Source organism: Talpa occidentalis, unplaced genomic scaffold, assembly GCF_014898055.3.
Source record: "Talpa occidentalis isolate TD23 unplaced genomic scaffold, MPIMG_talOcc4v2.1 talOcc4.3, whole genome shotgun sequence".
Taxonomy (NCBI): domain Eukaryota; kingdom Metazoa; phylum Chordata; class Mammalia; order Eulipotyphla; family Talpidae; genus Talpa; species Talpa occidentalis.
The window spans coordinates 24,344,702-24,367,501 of record NW_023603184.1 but is presented as its reverse complement, the minus strand read 5'-3'; the positions used below and the strand labels follow the sequence as shown (position 1 = coordinate 24,367,501).

Genomic DNA, 22,800 nt, shown 5'->3' with positions numbered 1-22,800 from the left:
CTTGGATGGGCGGAATGGACACCGAACAGTGAGAAGTGGAATATTTTGGATACAGCACATTCAATATTTCAGATGCATGTTAGCCAAGGGAGTTACTGTGATGATCTCAGGTAGGGTAAGCGAAATAGGTCAGGCTTTTACGCAGCTGGCCTCTGTGGCTATCACATGCAGCCTTGAATGCAGAAAGCGCTTGGGCGCATGGGCTCAGGGGGCGCATGCCTGATGGTGGACACCTGGAGTATGGTAGGAGCAGGCGTGAGTGGGCACACCTGAGCCTGGAGGCTGAGGCTGTACGGTGGTGTCACTCAGGAAAAAAAATGGCTTTGGTGGTTGGCAGTAAGAGGACGAATGACTACAGAAGCCGGGCCACAAGACAACACCAGAGAGAATCCAAAGAGAAATAGTAAAGATTTGCCAGGGACTGGGAGGCCTGCCAGCTTCCCGACGCCCCAGCCTCCTTGCCTTGTCAGCCTGTGGGATTGCTTGCCCCACAGCAATTGGCGTAGAAAGAACATTAAAGTCTGAAAAAGCCAATGAGAGCTCCAGGACTCCCCTTTTTGTCTATCTGAATCAATAGACAACATGTCCTGCGCTTGCTGGCACTACAATATTTATCCCCCAAACCTTAATGGCTCCACATAAGGTTTAGTTCTCTTTTCTGCAGTCCATTAGCTGTTAATTGGTGTTCTTCCACACAGAGGCCACACTCCTTCCCAATTAGTGGCTCCACTATTTCCTAAGGCCTCTGCGTCCTTTTGCATCTACAGACATCGAGGGTAATGGAGACCCACCTCAGTCTGGAAGGCCAGACCCTTGTAGCAGTCAATGGCAGGGGAGCCTCGGAAATGTAGTAGCACAGGGAGATTGCCAAACCACAACAAGGTTCTTTCCAGGTTTTGTTTTTACCCTTCTAAGCTCCTTCACTCCAGTATATAATAATTTCTTCTTTCACATACAAGCAGAATTTACATGTAGTCTGACCTATCCTCTCTCCCACTTCACTTACACAACAAATGTTTATTAAATGCCTACTATTTGTCAAGCACTGTGAATTCAAGCATGTCTCATTTTAACAAGGAGGCAGATGGGAATTCAAGATTTCAATGCAATGAGGCAAGTGCTATGTTAATTATATAATGGCCATGGGAACACAGATGGGGATGAATTCAATTTAGGTAATTCATGAAAGTTTTGCAGAGGAGATGGTGTTTGACCTGAAACTTGATTGATAGGAGTTTACTAGGCTAAGGAGTTGGATTAGAGGGCAAAGTTGGATTGCAGATATTCAGACAAAAAGAACAGCAGTAGCAACATCACGGGGAGGTGTGGGTAGGTGGAGAGCTGCAAGTCTTTGAGTATGGCTGGAGCTTCTACTGAAGTGATTGTCTAAAACGAAAGTGAAGGAGTAAGCCCGGTCAGTTTGTGAAAGTCCTTTATATGACATATAGTTATTGGCTGAGTTATGTCCCAACCTCCCCCACCCCAAATTTATACGTTGAAGGCCTAAACCCCAGTACTTCAGAATGTCACTGTATTTGGAGATAGGGTCTTTATAGAAATAATTAAGGTAAAAATGAGGTCATTTGGGTGATCCCTAACCCAATTTGGCTTGTGTCCTAAGGCAAAATGAGGACACAGGTACACACAGAGGGAAGATAGTATAAAGACTTGGAGATGAAAGCCACCTGCAAACCAAGAGGCCTCAGAAGAAATCAGCTCTCCTGAACTTTGTCACCAGTTCCATGGTATTTTGTTATAGATGCCCTAGCCTGCTAATACACAGACCAAAGATTTGGAAGGAGGAGATGGTTTAGGAGTATTTTGGAGTCGAATCAGGGTGGCTTGGCAAATGAGCACGTTTTTAGCTTCTGTCCCCGGGTGGATGATGGTTTGGCTAGAACTATGAAGGGCCGCAGTGGAGGAGAGGATCAGAGTCACACTGTCCTGTCCTCATGTCACATGTGGGACTTGGCCCTCTGCAAGCCTGAGAGTTCCTAGCATAAGGAACTTCCCAGCAAAGAGCCAAGGTAGTAGGTTGCAGTTAAAACTTGCAGGTCAAGAGGGACTTGCTTTAGTTAATTCAGCTTATCAACTGGCATTAATTAACTATACCCTTAATAGTGATGGGATCTCGAATATAGCGCTGCCAAAAAAATTACAAATTAAAAATATACTGGTCTATGCTTCATTCCCCCAGAGAATGTACAATGTGCAGCGTTTCCATCCTCAGGCAGTTTTGGTGGAACTCAGTGGCTGGATTACCCCAGCTGGAGTCTGGACAAGTGGAAAAATGCATAATCTCTGCCAGCTGTTTTTTCTCTTCTGGACCATTCTATTAATACTGACCGAATACAAGAAATGATCAGATGTAATTGCATTTTGAGCACAAAAAAAAAAAAGATAAATAAGGACTGAAGTCAGCACACAGAGTCTTGTCCATGATAGCACATAAGCAATGCTTGTGAATGAACAAATCCTCGTTTTTAAAGAAAACCTTCCTGGGTACGCTGGAACGAAACATGGTTTAGTGCTTCATCATTTTTATCAATAGATTTTCATTTGCTTTCATTTATTCCAAATAACTCAGAATTGCATGGTGGTGGGAGAAATGCTGTGGTTGTTAAAAGTGGGAACCCAAGAAAACACACATTCGAGTTGCTGAGAACTTGCTGAGGAAGCAGAGAAAGACATTTTTAATTGGCCACATTTCATTTGTGAGACTGGCAATTTGATGGAGGAAAAGTTCTAAGAAAATTGCTACACCCTAGGGAATTGTCTTAGAATAAAAGAAAATCATCCTGTCGTTTATACCACAGAAGCAAGCTCCACATTTTGTTGCCATTTCTGAGTTTTCCCAAAATGTGTGATACTGTCAAGCCCAGCATAGAACAAAAGGATTGACTCTTCAGCAGTTTTATTAGTTTTGATGTTAAGTTTAAAATAGTCTCTCAAGTTGTCTCTGTCCTCCTGGACGCCTGCCTTCTTCTCCCTTAACAGGAACTAGAAGGGAGCTCAGCTGACAAGTTCCAGAAGACTTTTCTTTTTGCCTGGTGTTCCTCCTCCTCACCCCTTCCCCAATTGACATAAAAATTCATTCCATCTGGGGCCTCCCCAGTGGCGCAGCGGTTGAGCGCTGGGTTGCGAAGCTGCCCGCGGCCTCTGCAGCGCCGGTTCGATCCCCAGCTGCTCCCCGGCCACCAGAGGAGGGTCCCACATGGCGCGCAGACCTCTCCTGCCGCCCGCTGCTCCCCTCAGCAGTGTGCTTCGGTCCTTCTGCCTGCTCTGCTCCCCGCTCTGGCTCTGGTGAATTCTCTCACCCTCCCGCGCTTCTGACTGTACCCAGTGCTTGTATAAACAAACAAATAAATAAAACACGCCTCTAAAAAAAAAAAACCTATAAAAAAAAATTCATTCCATCTTCTGCCACACTTTTTTTTGAACCAGCTCTATTTTTTTAAACAATATCCCTCTATTTGAACGAAAAGATCCAGAGATAGACTAGTTATCACCAACACATTTATTTATTGTCTCGCCCCCCACCCCGCCAGGTATGGTGAATAATGAAGCATGTGTTACAAATTAGGCTTTTAATCATTTTCTTCCAAAGGTCTCTTCAAACTTAGGGCAAAACAATCATCACTTCTAAAGAGGAATAATGTCCACAGACAAATGAGAAGCTGTTTCGGGGAAAGGTTTCCCCAAATCTGGGCAGGATTACCACGCAAGTGCCTCAGGTTGTTGAAAGATCTCAGAAATGGTGTTTTTTTCACTCTTTCTTTTCTGGTTGTTGTGTAAGACCTCCAAACCCAATACCAGTAGGCCCAAAATTTTTGGCATAGCAAACTGTGAACGAGAAGGTGAGAATAGGTGGTTAGTGCCGTTATCTCAGTTCCTTCTGCCTGCAGTCCCTCTACCTGCAAGAAACATCCTTTTGATAAATTTATTCATAGGTTAGTCTTTAAGTATGTGAAACTATTTTATTTAGGCCTACCAAGAACACTTGTTTATACCTTTTTTTGCACTTCATCAAGCGCAAGTGCGTTCAGAGACATGTTCTCATTTGAGTGGCCATAATCTGGCCCCTGATCATCTGCCCTGCCTTGCTGCCTCTTGCCTCCTGCTTCGACCTCCCTCCCTCTATTCCAGGACAGTTCCTGGAAAAACCAAGAGGTCTCAGCTTTGGTGTATGGGCACTCACTGCTCCCCATTCTTGGGATGTCCCCCTTCAAACCTGTATTTGCCCCTCAAAACCCAGAGGAAGCCTGTCTGCTAAGGAGACTTCTCTTACACCCCAAGCTGACCACTTGGCCTCTTTGTATGCTTCTTATTGCATCTGGCCCTCTGTTATCACTTGAAAATGCTATTAAGGGTGCACATGCTGATCTCGGTGCTAGCTGCATTTTAGGCCTCTGAATGTTGAGGACCATCCATCGCCTGGAGAAGGCAGCCCATCAGTGTCTTACTTCCCATCCCGTCTCATGGGAAAAGCTTTGCCAACTTACCCCCCCCTTTTTTTTTTTAAGTATTTAAAAATTTTTATGTGCAAAGAACTAGGATTGTTTCTGTTGTAAGGTAGGTGTCTTGGGATGACCCATTCAAGGAAGGTCACTTAGGCCAAGTGAACTCCACGAGACAGTTTAACGAAGCTTCTGTCCTTTGAGTACTGACGGAATCACTGGCGGCAGATATTGAGGCCATATTGTATTTCTGGATTAGACTAAGCAGGAGCAAGAATCCTGGCTGAGCTTTCTCAGATAGCTCCAGTGGAGCTGCTGATGACCCATCACACCCTCACACAAATAACGAGGCAAAATCCTAGGGGATGTTTTCACCCTTTTCCTTGGGCGGGGAGCTCTGCTATGACCATCACATAGATGAGGAGACTGAAGCCAGAGAAAGACAGGGACTTTCTGGTGCTCTGCCAGACAGTGACAAAGTAGGGTCTCTGGCCCAGGGCTCCAGCCCACCTGCCCAAGCATCAGGTGGCTCCCCCAGCACCTGGCTTACACCCTCTCGCTGACTCAGACACCTGGTGGTTGTGAGGAGGCTGAAGGTTGAAGGCCACTGTTTCCATAGAACTCTCTACAATGTGACTTGGTGCCAGGTAGCAGTGGCTCAGAGAAGAGCACCTTCGTGGAGGGGCAGGTATGTTGGGGGGTGGCCCCCTCATCTCACATCCTGGCACAATTATTATCATTGTAACATTGGTTTACAACACTGGATATGCTTTAGGGGATAGGCTTACACTTCCTCAGAAGGATGTCACCACACACCACACCCACCACCAAAGCACCCCATTCCTTTACCACAGGCCATTGGGCCCCCTCACCCCGAAACCTACAGTCTGGGTAAGTAATGTCCTCTCTCTTGCCCCTCTCGCATGGTTCCTGTCACCCCACCCCAACACGTCATTGGACATCTTGAGACACCATCATTAGGTGTAAGGGAAGGGGGTAACCTAGTGAGGAACAGAATAGGCCTAGGGAAGGCTCTTAAGTTCAGGACACATTGCCTTGACCCAAACGCATCCCTTCCTCTGCATGTAGTCAGGAAGAGCTGAGCCTCGGCTACATCTCCACAGACAAAGGAACACGAGACAGCCAGTGACGGAGCTGCGAGGGCCAGGAGGAAAGCCTGCTGTCAGTTCTGTCCCTGTGATCACTAAGTGATGTGCAGCATCAGGGACAGATATGCCAGGAGGGATGGAAGGAGAGAGCAACGGAGGGAGGGAAGAGGGTGGAGAAGAGGGGTGAAAGGAAAAGGGAGGAGGGAGACAAAGATATTTCTTAAAAAGGTCAAAAGATGCTAAACTGAGTTCATCCTCCCCCAGTCAGCCTGATTTGCTGTCCAGGTGGACAACATATTTTGGGGTGATAAGGGGGTCTGGATGCTGTTTGTCCAGGCCTGAGGCCTCCTCCAGGACCAAAGTCAGAACTCTGCTTCCTCCTCATCCTCTTCTCCCCCCAGGCACCCAGCTGCTCCTGAGCCTCTCCAAGCATGGGCCAGGGCTCCCACGGAAGAGGAGGCCTGGGTCAGGCAAATGATCTCTTTCCTTAGGGGGTTTTGGACCCCATTCTGACAGCCCAGACCTGCTCAGGCTGAGTCACCTGCCTCCTGGCAGACACCAGCTTCTCTCCAGGGACTCAGCTTCCCCTCCAAGGACGCTCCTTGGGAAAAGATCTCCAGGGAGTCTCTGGAACCACTCACCTTTGCAATAAAGTTCCCCATCTTTGTCAGTGACGTTTGTGGATTCTAGACTCTTCCCACAGATGGCACAGCGGAAGCAGGTCTTGTGCCACGGCTGAGAGTCCAGGGAGAGCAGAGGGTCACAGAGTTAATGCAGTGAATGGCACATTAAGTCCCCTCTGAGAGGCAGCACATATAGGGACGCCACCATCTTAATATTAAAGTACCTAATTGGCCTCCAGAAAAATTTTTCTGGCCATCTAGAAAAAATGAGATGCTGTGGACCTGGCCAGCAGTTCTGAGAGCCCTTAAAAATAAAGTTATCATTGTCATTGCCATATTATCCCTTTGGAACAGACTAAATGGAAAAGAGCCTCCCTTTTCTGAGGACCAAGAAACAAGCCAGGGAGGGGAGAACTTAGACTTGGAGCAGTAGGTGAATTTTATACCAAATATAAAGTTGAAGAACAAAAGAAGTGCAGAAATAAGGCAAGTATCCAGGCAGTTCACTTAATACTAACTCTCTGTTTGGTTTTTTTGTTTTGTTTTGTTTGTTTTTTCTCTGCGTGTTTCTGATGGGAGAGAGCCGCCTGGCTTGGATCTCACATGAGACCCTGCCTTGTCCCCACAGCCTGCGTACCAGACCCAGCAGTGAGGTTCTCATATATCTTCGAATGCCCTGCCCTGTGGAGATGGCCCTAGAATTTAAAGCCAGATGCTCCATGGCCCTTCCCCCCACCTTGCTTTCTTTCATCAGGCCCAATCCTGTGCTGAACACCCTGGCTTCAGGCCTGAAACAGAGCTCAATGAGCAAGTGTGCATTTCTGTCTTTCAATGACTGTCCCAAGACAGGACATTTGTGAGTGAGGCTGCTTCTCTCTGCTGCTTGTCTAACCATCACTTGTGCCAGCAGGAGGCTGAGTTACACAGTGGTGATGGCTTCCCAGAGCTGACACCTTTCTGGGAGGATGAGGAAACCGAGGGCAGGGGGCTTGTACACCTTTGCATCTCTAGAGCTTCTGCCTGAGTGCCTTCTCCTTCCTGGGCTAGCCTGCATCAAATTGCAGCAGTTCTGTTTCCAAGGGCACCCCAGGGTGATGGTCAAAGCCCGGGAAAGGGATGAAGAGGGCAATCCTAAAGTAGGTCCTGGCAGCTAAAGAGAAAGGTGGGTCTGGCCCCACCCACCCACAGTTCCTACTTTCTTCTCATTCCTCCCGACTGATCCCATGAAGGTGAGCACATTCTGTGGAGCTCACACACGTCCTTACCTTGCCGCCTCCCATCACCTTCTCAGCAGCGTAGACGGACTTCCCGCATCGGGGGCACTTCTCGGATTCTCCCAACTTGGAGAATTTGGAAGGGGTGCTGGAGGTGGCCGAGCGTGCCACCTTTGGGGACCTAGTGAAAATAGACAATCAAGTCAAACCTTTGGACTCCCTTTGCAAATAAGACTAGCTGTGTGACGCTGAGTGAGTGACATAACTCCTCTGTGCCTCTTACTCCTCATCTGGAAAATGAGGAGGGTTTAGTTACCAGGGTTAAGTGAGGCAACGTGAACCAAGCACTCAGAATGGTGCCTGCTGGCATGTAGTAAGGGCTTATGAACACCAGCTGTAACTGGTTTAAACCTTTCCTTTCTGTTGTGAAACACTTAGCAAATGTCCTGTGTGTGTTAGCCTGCGTTGTTGTTGTGTTGCTATGTTGTGATCCTTTGTACAGCTTCCTCCAAAGCATCTTGATGCCCACTGTCTGCTCTCCGAAGTGAATTGTGGAAATGATATTAGAGGACAAGATGGGATCTTGACAGTTGATTCAAACAAATCACAGTCCAGCAAGGATGTATTTGTCGTTCCTATTCAAGCTGTCATCCCGCATCTACAGGCCGCCTGTCCCCTTTACAGCAATGTCCACAAGCCCTTATGTCCCCATAGCCTGTGGTGTTTTCTTGCACAAATGCCCCTTAGAGATATTGCAGATTCAGTTCCAGACCTCCACAAGGAAGCAAGTATCATAAGAAAGCAAGTCACGCGAAAATGCTTGTTTCCCAGTGCACATAAAAATCAGGTTTAAATTGTACTCTAGTTTAATAGGCACATAATAGCATTAGGACTTGAAAAACAATGTGCATATCTTAGTATATAAATAGTCATGCTAAAAAAATACTATCATAGCCTTCAGCGAGTTGTCCCGGGAGGGCCTTGAAAACAGAGCAATATCTACGGGGCACAATAAAGTGGTGCACGACCAATGGCTCTGCCTGTACATTCTAGCCTCCGAGTCTCACCATGACCCTCCAAGCAGACAGGGTGCCTTGGAGGAGAGGATCAGAGAGGTAACGGCCCAAGGTCAGGCAGCTCTTACTGGCGGAGCTGGGGTGAACCCCAGAGCTCTTCCCATGTTCTTCCTTGTGCAGCCTCACAAGAAAGCCCTAAATGAGCTTTGGGTAATACTTGGCAGGGAATTGCTTGCTACCATCTTTCTTCTTTGAACAGTCTCCAGTTGGGGTTGATTATTGAGAAAAATTAGAATGACTAATCACACCACTATTCCAGGCTCTCCTATGAATCACTCTCTTTGGAAGCAACCAGATGACTCTTCAGATGGTCTGCACTGGGGTGACCCTCCATGAACACTGCTCGGTCAGTTTGGGTCTCTGCCCAGTCCCACGGCACTGCCGAGCCTGGGTACCAGCTGGCCAGATTGCAGCTGCAGGCCCCACGTTGTCAGTCTGGACTCAGCTGTGGTCTAGAGGTCAGTGTGATCACCAAGAAATTGGACTTTGGGGAGCAGCCTGGTGGGTGGAGGTGGCACAGGCTGGGCTCCTGGCTTCCCTAGGGTAATGTTGGGGGACACTCAGCACTGTATTGGCAACAAGCAGCGGAAAGACCCACAGGACAGACACAATTGATTGTTTACCCCTGAGGCACCGCCCACCCCCACACCTCCACTCCCCCTACGATGCAGACATGAGTCATTTAACAACCCAAAGGAAGAAATCTCTTGTGACAAGTACACAGTGAACAGCCACTGCTTCCTTGCCATATTTATGTGATTTACACAGAAATGCTCAAAGGGGAAGAAAAGAGACTCCTCGCAGTTTTGCAAAGGTCAAACAATGGAACATCTGTACATCCTGAGTTTTCTCTTGACATGCAAACCATGAGCCATGGTGTAAAAGCAATTGCCCTTTAGAAAGGCAGATAATTTAAAGAGAGTCCTGGGAGAACTGACACATTGTTAAAACTTGGTCAGACTGAGTATTCCTATTGTTGGCAAGTCAACAATGGAGTCCATTCTTCCACTTCCAGAAAATGTTGCTATGGGAACATAATAAACTGTCCTTATAAGGGGGCTGTAGAGGGCCAGTGGGGAGGGGTAGTACTCACTGTTGGAACTGGAGGCCCAGGTGCTCCCCCGTGTCAGTACTGAGGCAGCCGGCACCTTGTCCGTACCCTATGCCCTTGGGGCCATACTTGCGCCCGTAGCAGACCTTACAGTAGATCTCTGACTCGTGAGCAGCCACTGTGGTGCTGTCCAGAGCCTTCCTGCAGGCCACTGTCGAGGAAAGGGAGGTTAGGGGGCTAGGGGTAGGGGAGGATTCCTCCTCACTTCCCTGCACCTTCAGAGCCATGCCCGAGGCCCAGACACACAGCACCAGAGGCTTTCCTGCCCAGGATACAACTTTGACCCCTGACCAGAACATCTGGCCTGAGTCATGGGGTCCAAGACAGTCCTGACTTTCCAGATGAGGAGACTGGGGCACCGAAAAGGGAAGTAATGGGTTCAAAGGTAGCCAGCTGGAAGGCTGAATATGTGCACCCTGAATTCTGAATGTCTCAACCCAAATTCCTGTGTGTGTGTGTGGGGGGGGGGTAGGATTGGAGAAGATCTTTTTTAATTATAATTATCAGAACAAGATTTAAACAGTTTCTTTACTTATGGCCTATAAAAGCCATGGTGATGTTCAAGGAGACAATTATCACTGAGGCTAATTTGGGTCCATTTCTGGAAACAGGAGAGGTGGGTCAGGGGTAGACCTGTTCTCATAGACTAGTCTTATATTGGTTAAAGCCCCCTCGCTCCTTGCATTATCTAATTTAAATCATTCCAAGAAATATAAAATATATAAGGCAAATCTCCATCTTTCCAAAGAGAAGGTTTATAGAAGATTTTTTTTTTTTTGCCGATTTGAAAAAATGAACTTTTAGAGATATAAGTGAAAATGTCAAATGTCTAATTATAATATTTCATTTATAGTAGAAATCAATAATATATCAATTTGGAGATGTTTTCTAATCTCACACATATTCAGGCCCCAATTGTATACAAATTCTCTCTTTGCATCTTCACCCTCAGCATCTCCCTCATGCCCAGCACCTGTTTGTGAGCGGCTGACCCTGCCTGTCATGAGACCAGGCAAGTCTTGTGATCATAATATAGAAAGCATGCTCCCAGCCACGCCCCTTCATGACCACTCGAGAAACACACTGCTCATGACCCTATCCAACCTATGAGTTCTAAGGAAAATATCAAAGAGTTCAAAGGGAAGACCACCAAGTGCTCAGATCCCTCTTCCCATGGCTCGATTGAAAAGGGCATCTGCCTAGAAAGACTCCTTTTATTCTAGAACACTTCCCTCACACTTCCTATCCTCACTCAGATATCAAAGTTGATCAAAAGAAAAGGGAGTACTAGAAGGTTGGATTCCCACATCAAGAACCCTACCGTGTGCAATAGGTATAACCATCTCCACTGTGTTTGTGGGGAAATTGAGGCTTGATGGCAAAATAACTTGCTCAAGGTCACAGTTAGTAAAAGCAGAGTCCAGACTCAAACCTAGTACTCTTTACTCCAGCTGCAGTGTCCTTTCCAGTATTCCTCGCTCCCACTCTTTTTAAAGAATAATAACTGTTTTTGGACAAGAGCCAGAGCACATGGCATAAGCCCTCTTTAGCAGGAACTTCTGGATAATTGTAATAATGATGATGAATCTGATGGATGTGTATGATGACTTAAAAGTAATTGCCCGTCATTAAGATCCAAAGCATTAGTAAATCCACCAACCCAATCACTCAGTGTTTCCTCCTGTTCTTCGATGATAATTATGTTTGCTGTGGGAGGTAAGGGATAATGAAAACTCCTGCAGCAGATAAAATATTACTATTTCTAGCAGCTTAAGGATGGCGTGTCTTCCTGCCTTAACAGATGGAGCCCAACCTTTCAAATTCTTTATCAGACAGTTTGGGTTAATGGGATGCCTCGTGGCCCTCCAGGATTAAGGGGCGGGAGGGGGATCCTTGGGGTCAGGGCCTGTCAAATGTCCAGCACAGTCATTCCTGAAGTCAAACTCACTGGAGGGAACCAAAGAAGCTAAGTGGCCCAAACAGACTCCTCCCAAAACAGGACCAGGAATAGAAACGAGAGTGCAGTGGTGTCAAAGAGACTGGACTGGGAATCTGAAGGTACTGGTTCTACACTTTGCTCTGCTGCACACACTTGGGAGAGGAGAAATAGTTTTCTGAGTCATGAGTTGGGCAGAGCAGACTTCCAGAGGAGCTACAGGATCTGAAAGATCCACCAGTTTTGTGAATCTGTGTCCAGCAGGTGATGGTCAAGATTGCCTTGTCAAATTATCGGTGCCTGGACCCCCAAACACTTCCCTTTCTGAATCTTACAGAATTTGCATGCATTGCTCCCCACCAGACACAGGCTCTGTCTTAGGAAATAGCAGTCACAGCTGACTTGAGCAACAACTGGCCAGTGAGAGCAACACATGGAGCCAAATGCATCCTGGCTCCAGATAAGTGAGGGCTTCATTCTCTGCCAAGTCACACTTTGTAAATGTCGCCACTGGGTCAAGGTATTCAGCACTAAGAACCAGGGGGGGAGGGCGGGGGTGGAAGAGTGGGGGGAGTGGGCAGTCCAGGTTGTTCTGACTTTGAGCTGCAGGGTAAAGGCCTCTGAGCTGGACACATGGTTGAAGAAAGTTGCTCAGAAGAGCATTATCCCTTCTCTAGGTGGGGCCCCAAAGCTCTATTTCTAACAGGTTCCCAGGTGATGCATCAAACTGCTGCCTGGGACCATACTTTGAGTGGCATAGATAGACAGTTTCTGTGGCTAGCTGTGAACTTTGAAATGCCCTCGGGATGCTGGAGGGCCCTCTTGGCATTCCCCCAACTCACTACAGTGGAAGCAGGTCTTGTGGAAACTCCTTCCATTGCACTGGATTTCTTCCGCGTGGTAGACGGTCTTGTCGCAAGCTCCGCATTTTGCTCCTCCACCCAAGTTTGGCATCGTGAAGCCTCTCTGATCAAGGTCAAGTCTAGCAGGACATAAAGCAAATACCCTAAATTTAGGTGAGCTCAGGAGGGCACCAATCCCGAGTAGCGCAGGGGTTCCAGCTCCAGTGTGTTGGTGGTTCATCCATTCATTCACTCATTCATTCAGTGAATTGTTACTGTGTAGAAGTCATTGAATAAGCTCACACACTCATAGCTCTGAGCAGGTCACTTTGCCACTTGGGACTCAGTTTCTTCCACTTCTGTAAAATTTTGATAGCACCTGCTATTATGTACCTTATAGGATTCTTGGGAGGAATGGATAAGCTGATTTTGTGTATATAGAATTATATACAAATATTAAGTATTATTATTATTTTCCACTTAGGGTCTTAAAAATTATTCCGTCAGAAATGGGAATACTCTATGAAAATGGTGTTATCTCCTTATCTAACTAACTGCTTTTCAAATCACCTTGAATCTTGCTAATAGGCATATTCTGGCTTGGTAGGAGTGGGGAGAGATTGGAAATTCTGCATTTCTAACAGATTCCAGGCGATGCTGATGCTTCTAATAGTGGACCACCTTTGGGAAGCAAAACCTTACTAAACTTGCTGATAAAAATATATATAAAATCTATACAGGGCCTCCCCGTTGGCGCAGCGGTTGAGCGCTGGGTTGCGAAGCTGCCCGCAGCCTCTGCAGCGCCGGTTCGATCCCCGGCTGCTCCCCGGTCACTGGAGGAGGGTCCCACATGGCGCGCAGACCTCTCCTGCCGCCCGCTGCTCCCCTCAGCAGTGTACTTCGGTCCTTCTGCCTGCTCTGCTCCCCGCTCTGGTGAATTCTGTCGCCCTCCCGCGCTTCTGACTGTGCCCAGTGCTTGTATGTATCAATCAGTCAATCAATAAATTTAAAAAAAAAAAAAATCTATACAGATGTGTTTTTCCTGTCCATTCATTCGTTTTCAAGAAATATTGAATTTCTTGAATTAACTTGGCCCTTCACTAGACCTGCGGTCTGGAAGCCCACCTTTGGAACCACCCACACCTTGCTATGTGCAAGCAATGAACTGCCTGGCTTCCACTTTGTCTGTTCCCCACCTATGCTATGAAGAGTCGTGCTTGCACATGCCACTTCACAGTGCTGGATAGAGGACCATATGGCACAGTGTATAGGAAGGTCTATAACAGAACTCCCAGTGCCAGGTGTGACTACAGGAGCCAGTTGATGTTGGTGCTGCATATCTTCCTATATCCTTTGAGCTCATTTGATTGCTCCAGATCACCCTGGTCTCCTCACTAGAGAATTATGTATAGTATAGATACTAGACAAGGAGGGACATCAAAAACATTTTTTTCCTCCTTCTTACTGTGTCTGTGTTTAAGTTGAATTCAGTTTTCAGTTTTCTCAGAACAGAATTAAAATAAGTGATCAATACTCAGTGAAATCCAGCCAGCCCCAGTGATGCTGATTTTTCACTGGAATCTCTTTGGTTTCTAAGAAGCCTGCTGTGTTAAATTGTTATTGACACCAGGCCATTGACATCAGGCTATTCTAAGTGGCTGCTTCTGACCTTCTCTTTGCCTTCTGGGAAGCTGGCCACCTTCTTATGATAGTTGGGATTAACACTAAACCTGTTTGAGTCAACTGGTCCAGAGTGCGTTTCCCAGACTCACAACAAAGATAGTTCTTGCTAAGAAACAGAAGGTAAATAGCAAACAGGCCACTGAACTCAACACTAGAACCACAAGGGGACATGTCTCTAAATGTCTCTTCAAAGAAATTTTCCCACTTAAAGAAACAACAAGGTTAGCCAGGAACAACTTCTCATAGCAGCAGATGCTTCTTTTTATTCAGTAAAATTGTAGAAACTGACTTTTTATAAAGGAAACATTTAGTGCTCCTATATTATACTTTAAGCTGCTCAGAAGAATGAAGAGGAATGAATTCTGAATTGAAAGTCTTGGGATCAAGTCTGCATTCATTCATTCATAGTGCAGTTACTACCTACCTCTCTGGTGTGAGCACTGCGCTAGGTACTTGGTGAGGGTTCTGGGGGAGAAAAATTTATGGAAATGAGTAATTTCTGTCCCTTAGCAGTGAGAAGCTCACTTTCTAGTGGGGTAGGTGGGGACCAGCATATTCTGTGAGAAGAGGTATGCGGATTCAGAGGGAAATGGTTACCCATGGGGTAACTGGGGGAGAAAGCAGTGAGTTGTATTTTTTTCTTTTATAAAATATTCATTGTAAAAAAATTATACTGTCCAAATTTAGTAGAACATTCTCAATGCTTAATATCTGTAAAAAATCTGAACATAACAGACCAGAGTTAACAGATGAACTTTCATTGCTGCTGTCTCACATACAAGTGATAAAGTTGTCCAAAAGGTACCCAGAGCCAATCAATAATAAAATTCACCCGCTGACTCTCACAGTTCAGTTTCCTCTAAGTAGAACCTAAAGTTAAGGAAGGAGGAATGGTGCTTCCCCAGGGACAGGATGATGAGGCCGTGTTTATACAAGTCATATGCTCAACACACAGATGACATCAAAGCAAATGGGGTTTTCAAAGAGTGAGTAGAATTCACCAGAGAAGTGGGGAGAGGACATTGAAAAAAGAGCACCCGAAAGGCATGGATGATTTGATATCCCTTAGAAGATCCCAGGTTACTCCATTTAAAATTTTAGGACTTTTAGGGTTGGAATAGATTTTCAAGATTGACCAATTCCCTCATTTACAAACAAGGTAAAGCATAAAGTGTAAACATATGGGAATTTTTTTCTTAACTAACTTCCTTTTCTAAGATTCATCTTTTTCTGATTAACGATGATACTTTCTCTGTAAAATAATACACTCATAATTTTGCCCATGATATTTTGATTCTGAGTTTCAACATAATATAAAATAGAGGCAAATTGTAACATACATCCAGGAACGTGGCAGTGACACTTGTGAAAGTAATGATGTGGAAATTTTCAAGGAAAACAGCCCTAGGTCAAATTTCTCATTTTAAATCTTCAATGAAGATTTCATTGTGATGTCCTGCAAGTTTATGGGGGAGAGATATGCCTCTTGGGGAGGGGGTGTGTCTGTGTGTGTGCTTGTGTGTGTGTATGTGTTCAGCAGTTACCTAGACAACATGATAGTTTTCTAAGTGAGGATAAGATTATAGATAATAATACCTTCTTCATGGGGTAACACATCCCAGCACAGGTGTTTTTAAGTGATCATTAATATCTGACATGCATATAACAGGACTTGAAACCCAAAATAGAAATTCATGGGCATTATATTAGACAGTGCTCAGTTCCATTTCTAAAGATAGAAATGCAGCCGTGGAGGCTAAACACAGAACATGTCTCTGACTTCCTCCAATGCACGAAGGCTAAAAGACAAGGGTGCTGTAAAGCATCCTGAATTGGAAGTTCTAATCTTGATCTCGTGACCTTGAACTTGGGTGAAAATGGCAAAAATATTATCTTCTGCACTTTCCTCCTAAAACTCTTGTGAAAATCATGTAAATAGGGTGGAATTTAAAGCAGAAGAGAGAAGTTATTCAAATAAAAGGCATAGTTTTCCATCTTGTTTAAAGAGCACTGACTTTCTAATTAAGTCACTGTGATTTGAAAGCACATTTAGGTCCTGGCTCACACATGTAACCTTCTCAGCTCCCGCATTGTTTTGGAATTCCTGTGTCTCAACACTCCCCTAGCCAGGCTTGGAATGTGAGTTGACGCTGGTAAGATACTAAAGGATGGCCACTTGTTTATCAGTGTTGCCTGGTAGAGGCATGGGTCACTGAAGGTGGGACGCCAAATATAGGCTTGCTCGTCACTCAGCCCCATTTGTCACCTGTGTCACACCATCACCACGCCACCTGGCTCTACTCCCTGGGCCAGTCCCGGAGATGCTTGTGTTGTCAGATGAAGTCGTGGGTCAGGATTAAAACAGGCGACAGTCTAGGACTTATGAGGGTAGATAGAACGCAAGCTCCATTATAGCGAGTTCACTGCTGGCTCACTACAGTTTTTGAGAGGAGGGGCTTTACCCTTTTAGAAACCCCGGCCCCACTGAAAGATGACCTGTGTAGACTTCTGAACAACAATCTGTAGAAGAGATAATATGGGAAATGTGCTGAAGTGGGGGCTGGGGAAACCACTGACTCAGACCCAAGAGGCCGTAGTTCTAGTGCACTTCCCTCCTCAGAGATATGTGGTTTGGGACAACCATTCAAGCTCTCTGAACTTCATTCTCCCTTATCTGTTTCACTATACTGGGAGAATCGTGGCAATTCAAGTACATCAAATCACTCTGTAGCATGTAGAGCAAAATGAAACATAAATATAAATTAGCTCGGCAGCAACCCCTTAGATATGTATTCGTATTTTTAAATGAAAAACCATATTGTTTATCTCAGGCACATTCTTCCTCATCTAACACTTTTTCTTTTTTAAACTACCAATGTAGGGCTTGCGTTGATATCTTGTGCGAAAGTGGGTGAGGTAATTTAGTAACGATTCTGTTTCTCCTTTGTAGGAGTCCATTTAAAAATCTGGGTGGGTGGGGGGCCGCCCCAGGTGGCGCAGCGGTTGAGCGCTGGGCTGCGAGGCTGCCCACAGGCTCTACAGGGCCTGTTAGTTCCCTGGCCGCCGGCGAGGGTCCCACAAAAAAAAAAAAAAAAAATCTGGGTGGGTGGGGACCTTAAGCCAGAGGGTGAGAGCAGAAGACCTCAAGAGACAGCTGTTTTTATCTCAGTGCTTGTTCACACAGTCCTCTTACTAATTCCACATAATGAGTTAAATTGTCTACACTGGCGGAGGTAAAGATTTGGCATCCCAGGAACACATGTATGGAAGGTAGGTTCTAATCATTCCTAATAAAGCAGTATTATTACTGAAGCTAAGAGTCTCGAGCACAGCCCGTGGGTCAGGCACTTAACTTCAAGTTAAGTACGATTATAGAATATCCACTCAAGATGAGGAAATGGAGTCTTAGAGAAATTACATTGCTTGGCATGCAGCTAGTATCTGTCATGCAGAATAGAACTTAGGTATCTCTGACTCCAGAACCACTCTGGTTCTCATAAGTCCCAGACTGTCCCCTGAACAATAAATTGCTACTCTTTATTGTTCATGCTACATAGTTGCTTTCCATATACTATCTGTAATATGTTGTAAAAAAAAAAAAAATTGGGTCCTGCAGAACCAATCTTGTTTTACCCATTTTTCAGGTAGGAAAACTGAGACTCAGTACTTTAGTAGCTTGTATGAGGTCAGTGTAAGTGGCAGAGCTGAAATACAAACCCTTGTTAAGCAGGCTCTATATGGCACATCCCTGCTTACAATGCACTGAGAAGGGGCTTGGGTCAGCCCCTCCCCCAATCATACGTCCCAGCTGATGAGAACTGAGGATTGATGGATCCATTTTCTCTCCATGGGACAGGAAGGGTGCTCATGGGTGGGAGCAATGGGGAGACAGAATTCAAGTCAGTAAAGAAAAGGACTTTCTAAGAGTCCATGCTATTCAAATACAGAAAGGGCTTCCTTGAGGCTGGAGAGTTCTCACTATTGATTTGAGCTTGGCTGGATGGATGGTCAAGTACTGAAATATCTAGTGAAACCCCTTCAAGGGTCCTTCGAGCCTGAAGACAGAAGCAGGAATCTGAGTGGGGACTGGTGCCTTACCAGAGAGGCTGCCCAGTGGTATCTACCCCACCCACTGCCCACTTGCCTTTCTCTTCTCTTAATCCAGGTAAAAGACATGACATAGCATTAAAAAAAAAAAGCTGGTTTCAGAAAGAACCAGGTCAGAGTTCAAAAAGTACTGTTGGGCCTCAGGCAAATTGCTCAAAACCTCTCAGCCCAGTATCTTATTGTATGCAGAGAGGATGTCTTTAGCACATCTCAGAGGTTGCTTCAAGTTAAATAAGAGTGATGATAGCTAAGATACTCTCTATAAATGCTTAGTACATTATTGCTTAATAATTTTAGTTGCTTTTATTACTACTACCATCGTTATCATTATTATAGCTCCAATTTTCAAATCTATTTTCTTAAAACAAGCAAATTGCTCCCTGATTCTTCCCCATGACTCCTTTCAGGCAAATTGTGAACCAGCTCTGCCTCTCAGCTTTCAGAGTGACAGAAGAGGCCTGACCAGGGGGAGAGTCAACTCCTGGTGGACATCAGGGTACCTGCAACTGCAAGTCAGGCACTGGCCTGAGCCTCTTCCTGGGATGAGGGCTACCTGGCCTTGGCAGTTCTGTGCCTCTGCGCGCTTGTCCCCCCAGGGTGATCTGGGCTTTGGACAGAGGCAGGGAGCTCCAGCAGAGTCCCCGTAGCCAGGGAGATTTTGCCCTTCAACTACCTGTAAAGGACATTCAAGGTCAGTGGCTTCCTCCTAAGCTTCTGAACTCAGACATCTGAATCCCCAAGCAGAGGCCCTTTGACCAGCCTGGGAAGCATAGGCTGCTCACCGCCAGCACAGCATAGGAAACCAGGAAGCCCTCATCCTAGGGAGAGGCTCAGGACAGTGACTAACCTTCAGTTCAATGTGACAAGTACCCTGATGCCCCCCCAGGGGGTGACTCTCCTGTCACTCTGAAAGCTGAGGGCCAGCACTGGCCCTCATCCTTTCAAACTGAGGCATGGTGGACTTTCCTGTCCATTTAACTAGGGCCATAACATATGGGTCAGCTAAGGGCTTTTCTGAAATTATCTCTGAATATGCCTGACTTACTTTCTCAGAAGCTCACTGTCTGTCCTATCTTGCCCTTTAAAATCCATGGGTAAAGACCACACTGCATCCTGGTTTACTTCGTGGCTCTACCACTTTCTAGTCATGTGACCCTGAGTAATTCCATTGCTTTCTTGAACTTTAGTTTCTTCCTCTAAAGAATGACATCTTGTAGGACCTTTTGTGATGGTTAAATAAACTAATGTAAACATTCAACAAAGCATGATCAATTCTTCCCCAAGATGAGGTCTGAATAGAGGCTCAGAAAATATGATTGTTTTCCCACCTGTTTATCTTCTGCCATTTCTCACATTGGGGTATCTCATTTCTCATTGGCCATGAAGCTGACCCTGGCTGCAGTGTTCCCAGACACCCAAGTAGCACGCCTACAATGGGGAGGTCTGCCTGCCTCAGGCACTGTGTATCCTGGATGTTATAGTCCTCCTCTGTGTCCTTTCTCTTGTAAAACATTAATCATCTTCTAACTCCCAGCGAGCTGGTTATCTACTCTGACCTCTGGATTTTTATCACTACGCTTGTCCTTAGCAGGAAATTCTCGTACAACTTATGGGTTTGGTCCTGTGTCTTGATTCTAACAAACCCCTTTGGGATAGGTGGCCTTACCTACATTTCACTGTTCAGAAAATGGAAACACAGAGAAGCTGAATGATGCTCAGAGCTAGAATTTTAAGACTCCATGACTGACACTCCCTGTATTTTTCTACTTCTTTATTTAATTCCTAGGATTCTGAATTTGTATTTGACCACTATTCTGTCTCCACTTCTTCAAGAGGATTGTGGCTATGTGGCTGTTGAATGATCTGCTCACTCTTTTGCTCTTCTCTCCTGTTCGCTCTCCCATTCCCTTGTTCCCCTGGCTGCCGCCCCCCACTCTGGGAGGCGTGTGTGCATCTGAGTTGCACAGCACCACCTGTCTGCCTGGTCTGGGAAGGGCCTGTTTTAATTCCTTGCCAATCATTGGGACTCATTTTTATGACCTGAGTTTTTCAGAATGGAAGCTAAGCCAAGCCAGGTGAGTCCCTTACATTTTCTGGGTCATAAAGCAGTTTCACATATTGCGATGCATTGGATATTCTCACTGAGGACACAGGTTCCCCCAATTTCCCTATCCACTTTGCTGTTCATGTCTGCATTCCCTGGTGGTGCCACCTCTGGCTCTCTAGCCCACACCCAGGAGTTGCAGATTCAAGCTCATTAACTGGCACTGATGATTGCAAAGAGATAAGATCCCTTGGAACTGTCACCTGACACCTCCTTCTTGGCAGAGTCACCACCCCCTCTTAGGGATGGGAATGAAACTTAGAGGGGTGGCTTTGATCTTTGGGCAACATCACTACTCAAGACTGTTGCTTAAAATCACTTCTCATTCTCTGTCACACTCACGCCTGTCATTCACTGTGCTGTAAAAAAAAAAAAAAACAAAAAAAAAAAAATCCTTGACTGAAACCTAGAGGGAACACTAGGAATCACCCCATCCCTGGCTGGGAATTATCCTCTCATTAAATGGAGCTTTGAATGGATTTTCAACCTAACAATGTCTTTTTGGAGGCCCAGTTTTGATTCATTTTAAATTATTCAAAGCAAACCTTTTGCTGAACAGCCTTGGCATATAAAATCTATTTTTAACCAACAGACCTTCACTGAGTGTTTTCTATGTAAAGACAGGGTCTAGTGAACTCGAAAAATCTTATAATCATTCTCCCTCCCTACTTTTTGAATAGCACAATTCCTTGTGTTTTGAGCATTGGAAAGCTAGCATTGTGTCTGTTAAAACTACTTTATAACAGTGCAGTACTTAACAGTTTAGAAAAATACTGCTACATCCATTCCGCGTGTGGGTTTGCAGACATCAAGACCCTCAGGGCAGTTTTCCCAGTCACACATCCATTACATTATGTAACTCTAGGACGAGAAGGCAGGCTTTTTTTTTTTTTTTTTTTTAAAAATTTAGGAATCATTCCATCTTGAGAATAATATTGCACCAAAAATTATCCCTTGCTCATTTCTCTGTCTGTGAATGTCCCCTGAACCCCCAAATGCTAATAGCCCTTTTAGGAATTGTCTGAACAATAGTTAGATCCACACCAGAATCAAGCATAATTGAAGCCTCCTCACAGAACCAGAGTGGATGCTGCTACTTGGAACTTGAAATGTACCCTTTACCCCCAGGGACCCTTCCTAGACCCAGGCAGCCACCAGGGAAACACCTCCCCACCCACCTCAAGTGCAAAGGCCAGCTAGGCTCCACTTACCTGCCTGTGAGGTCTCCTCCGTCAGTCAGCTCAACTGAGTACGGGGGGCTCTGATCCTCTTTAAATATATAGAGGCTGTCACCACCCTGGCCTGCGGGGGCAAGGGCAGGAGGGAGTCTGAGGGGAGAGGGTGAATGAGACGTGAGTAACACAACTGCTATCAGAGGCTGAAAATAGCCTGTGATCAAAGCCCTGAGTTTTGCCCCCACCCCCCAACCAGCTGTGAGGCCCTCAGAGAACAATATCACTTGGTTCTGTTTTAATGGCCCATTGCCTATGTGTTTGAGATCAATTTGTGGAATATAAATTCTGAGCAAGTGGTTGGAACAGGAACAAGAGCAAAGAAGAATTTTCTATCTAAAATCATTTCTCCAGTCTGCTACTCCCCTGACCTTCTTGGAAATCAATGCAAGGTACCTGCAAATGAATCATAAGCCTTATCTGGGAGGCCTGTGGGACTCCAAGACACAGGTCACCACACTCGTGAAGAGAACTCAGAGCTAAAAATAAGAATGATGGGTGTCTGAAACCATACTCAGATAATCTCTTCAAAGAAGCTTGGGAAAACAGGTCAGTGAATCATCAAGGTCTTGTGGTTCCATGGCCAGCCATTGAAGAAAAGTTTTCTCACAAAAGCTTTGAATTATTTTGTTCATCATCTTGTTCTATTAAGAATTTAAATGGTGGTGCATCCTATTCATGACAAGACTTGCTAAGTCTCAGTGAACCCACATTTTCTTTGCCTGGTATGCACCTATTTTGGCTTGTCTCGAGCATCAAAGACTCAAATGAGTTATATAGCATTTAACAGTTGACAAGAAGTTCAGAGACTCAGTATATCAATTCTTCATGTTTTGGCAGAGGAAACTGAGGCAGCTAACTTGCTCAAGCCCTAATGAAAAGTTCCATTGGAAGCTTCCAGATGAAATTCAGGTCATCAGGGGAAGGCACTTTCCACTAGTGTTGACCTAGATGTTAAGGTGAGATGTGGGAAGTACCCAACCAAGAAGTATATGAGAATCAGATCTTCAGATCAGCCACACTAGCTTATTAGTTATATGCTCACAAAACAATTGGCTGGGGCATCCCCGGTGGCGCAGCGGTTGAGCGCTGGGTTGTGAAGCTGCCCGCGACCTCTGCGGCACCGGTTCGATCCCCGGCTTCTCCCCTGCCACTGGAGGAGGGTCCCACATGGCACGCAGACCTCTCCTGCCGCCCGCTGCTCCCCTCAGCAGTGTACTTGGGTCCTTCTGCCTGCTCTGCTCCCCGCTCTGGCTCTGGTGAATTCTCTCACCCTCCCGCGCTTCTGACTGTACCCAGTGCATGT

At 45.7% G+C, this 22,800-nt stretch overlaps 1 protein-coding gene and 1 pseudogene across 1 annotated transcript; both read right to left on the bottom strand.

Annotated features, from left to right (window-relative positions):
• Window positions 1-3,507: 3,507 nt before the first annotated feature.
• On the bottom strand, window positions 3,508-21,573 carry CSRP3 (cysteine and glycine rich protein 3). Its single transcript, XM_037521667.2, has 6 exons — window positions 21,474-21,573; window positions 12,369-12,508; window positions 9,573-9,741; window positions 7,455-7,584; window positions 6,208-6,301; window positions 3,508-3,843 (listed from the first exon to the last, which is right to left on the bottom strand). The coding sequence occupies exons 2-6, from the start codon at window positions 12,478-12,480 to the stop codon at window positions 3,767-3,769; spliced, it is 582 nt and encodes a 193-aa protein (XP_037377564.1). The 5' UTR covers window positions 12,481-12,508; window positions 21,474-21,573; the 3' UTR covers window positions 3,508-3,766.
• On the bottom strand, window positions 4,610-4,784 carry LOC119254116 (40S ribosomal protein S29-like; annotated as a pseudogene).
• Window positions 21,574-22,800: the final 1,227 nt, after the last annotated feature.

What these genes read in the sequence shown, in the direction of transcription:
- CSRP3 (XM_037521667.2), bottom strand. Translation starts at nt 12,480, where the DNA reads ATGCCAAACTTGGGTGGAGGAGCAAAATGCGGAGCTTGCGACAAGACC. An exon ending in CTGGGCCTCCAGTTCCAACA is followed by an intron (nt 7,585 to 9,572) that starts GTGAGTACTACC and finishes TATTTTCACTAG; the next exon opens with GTCCCCAAAGGTGGCACGCT. An exon ending in AGGTGATGGGAGGCGGCAAG is followed by an intron (nt 6,302 to 7,454) that starts GTAAGGACGTGT and finishes CTGGACTCTCAG; the next exon opens with CCGTGGCACAAGACCTGCTT.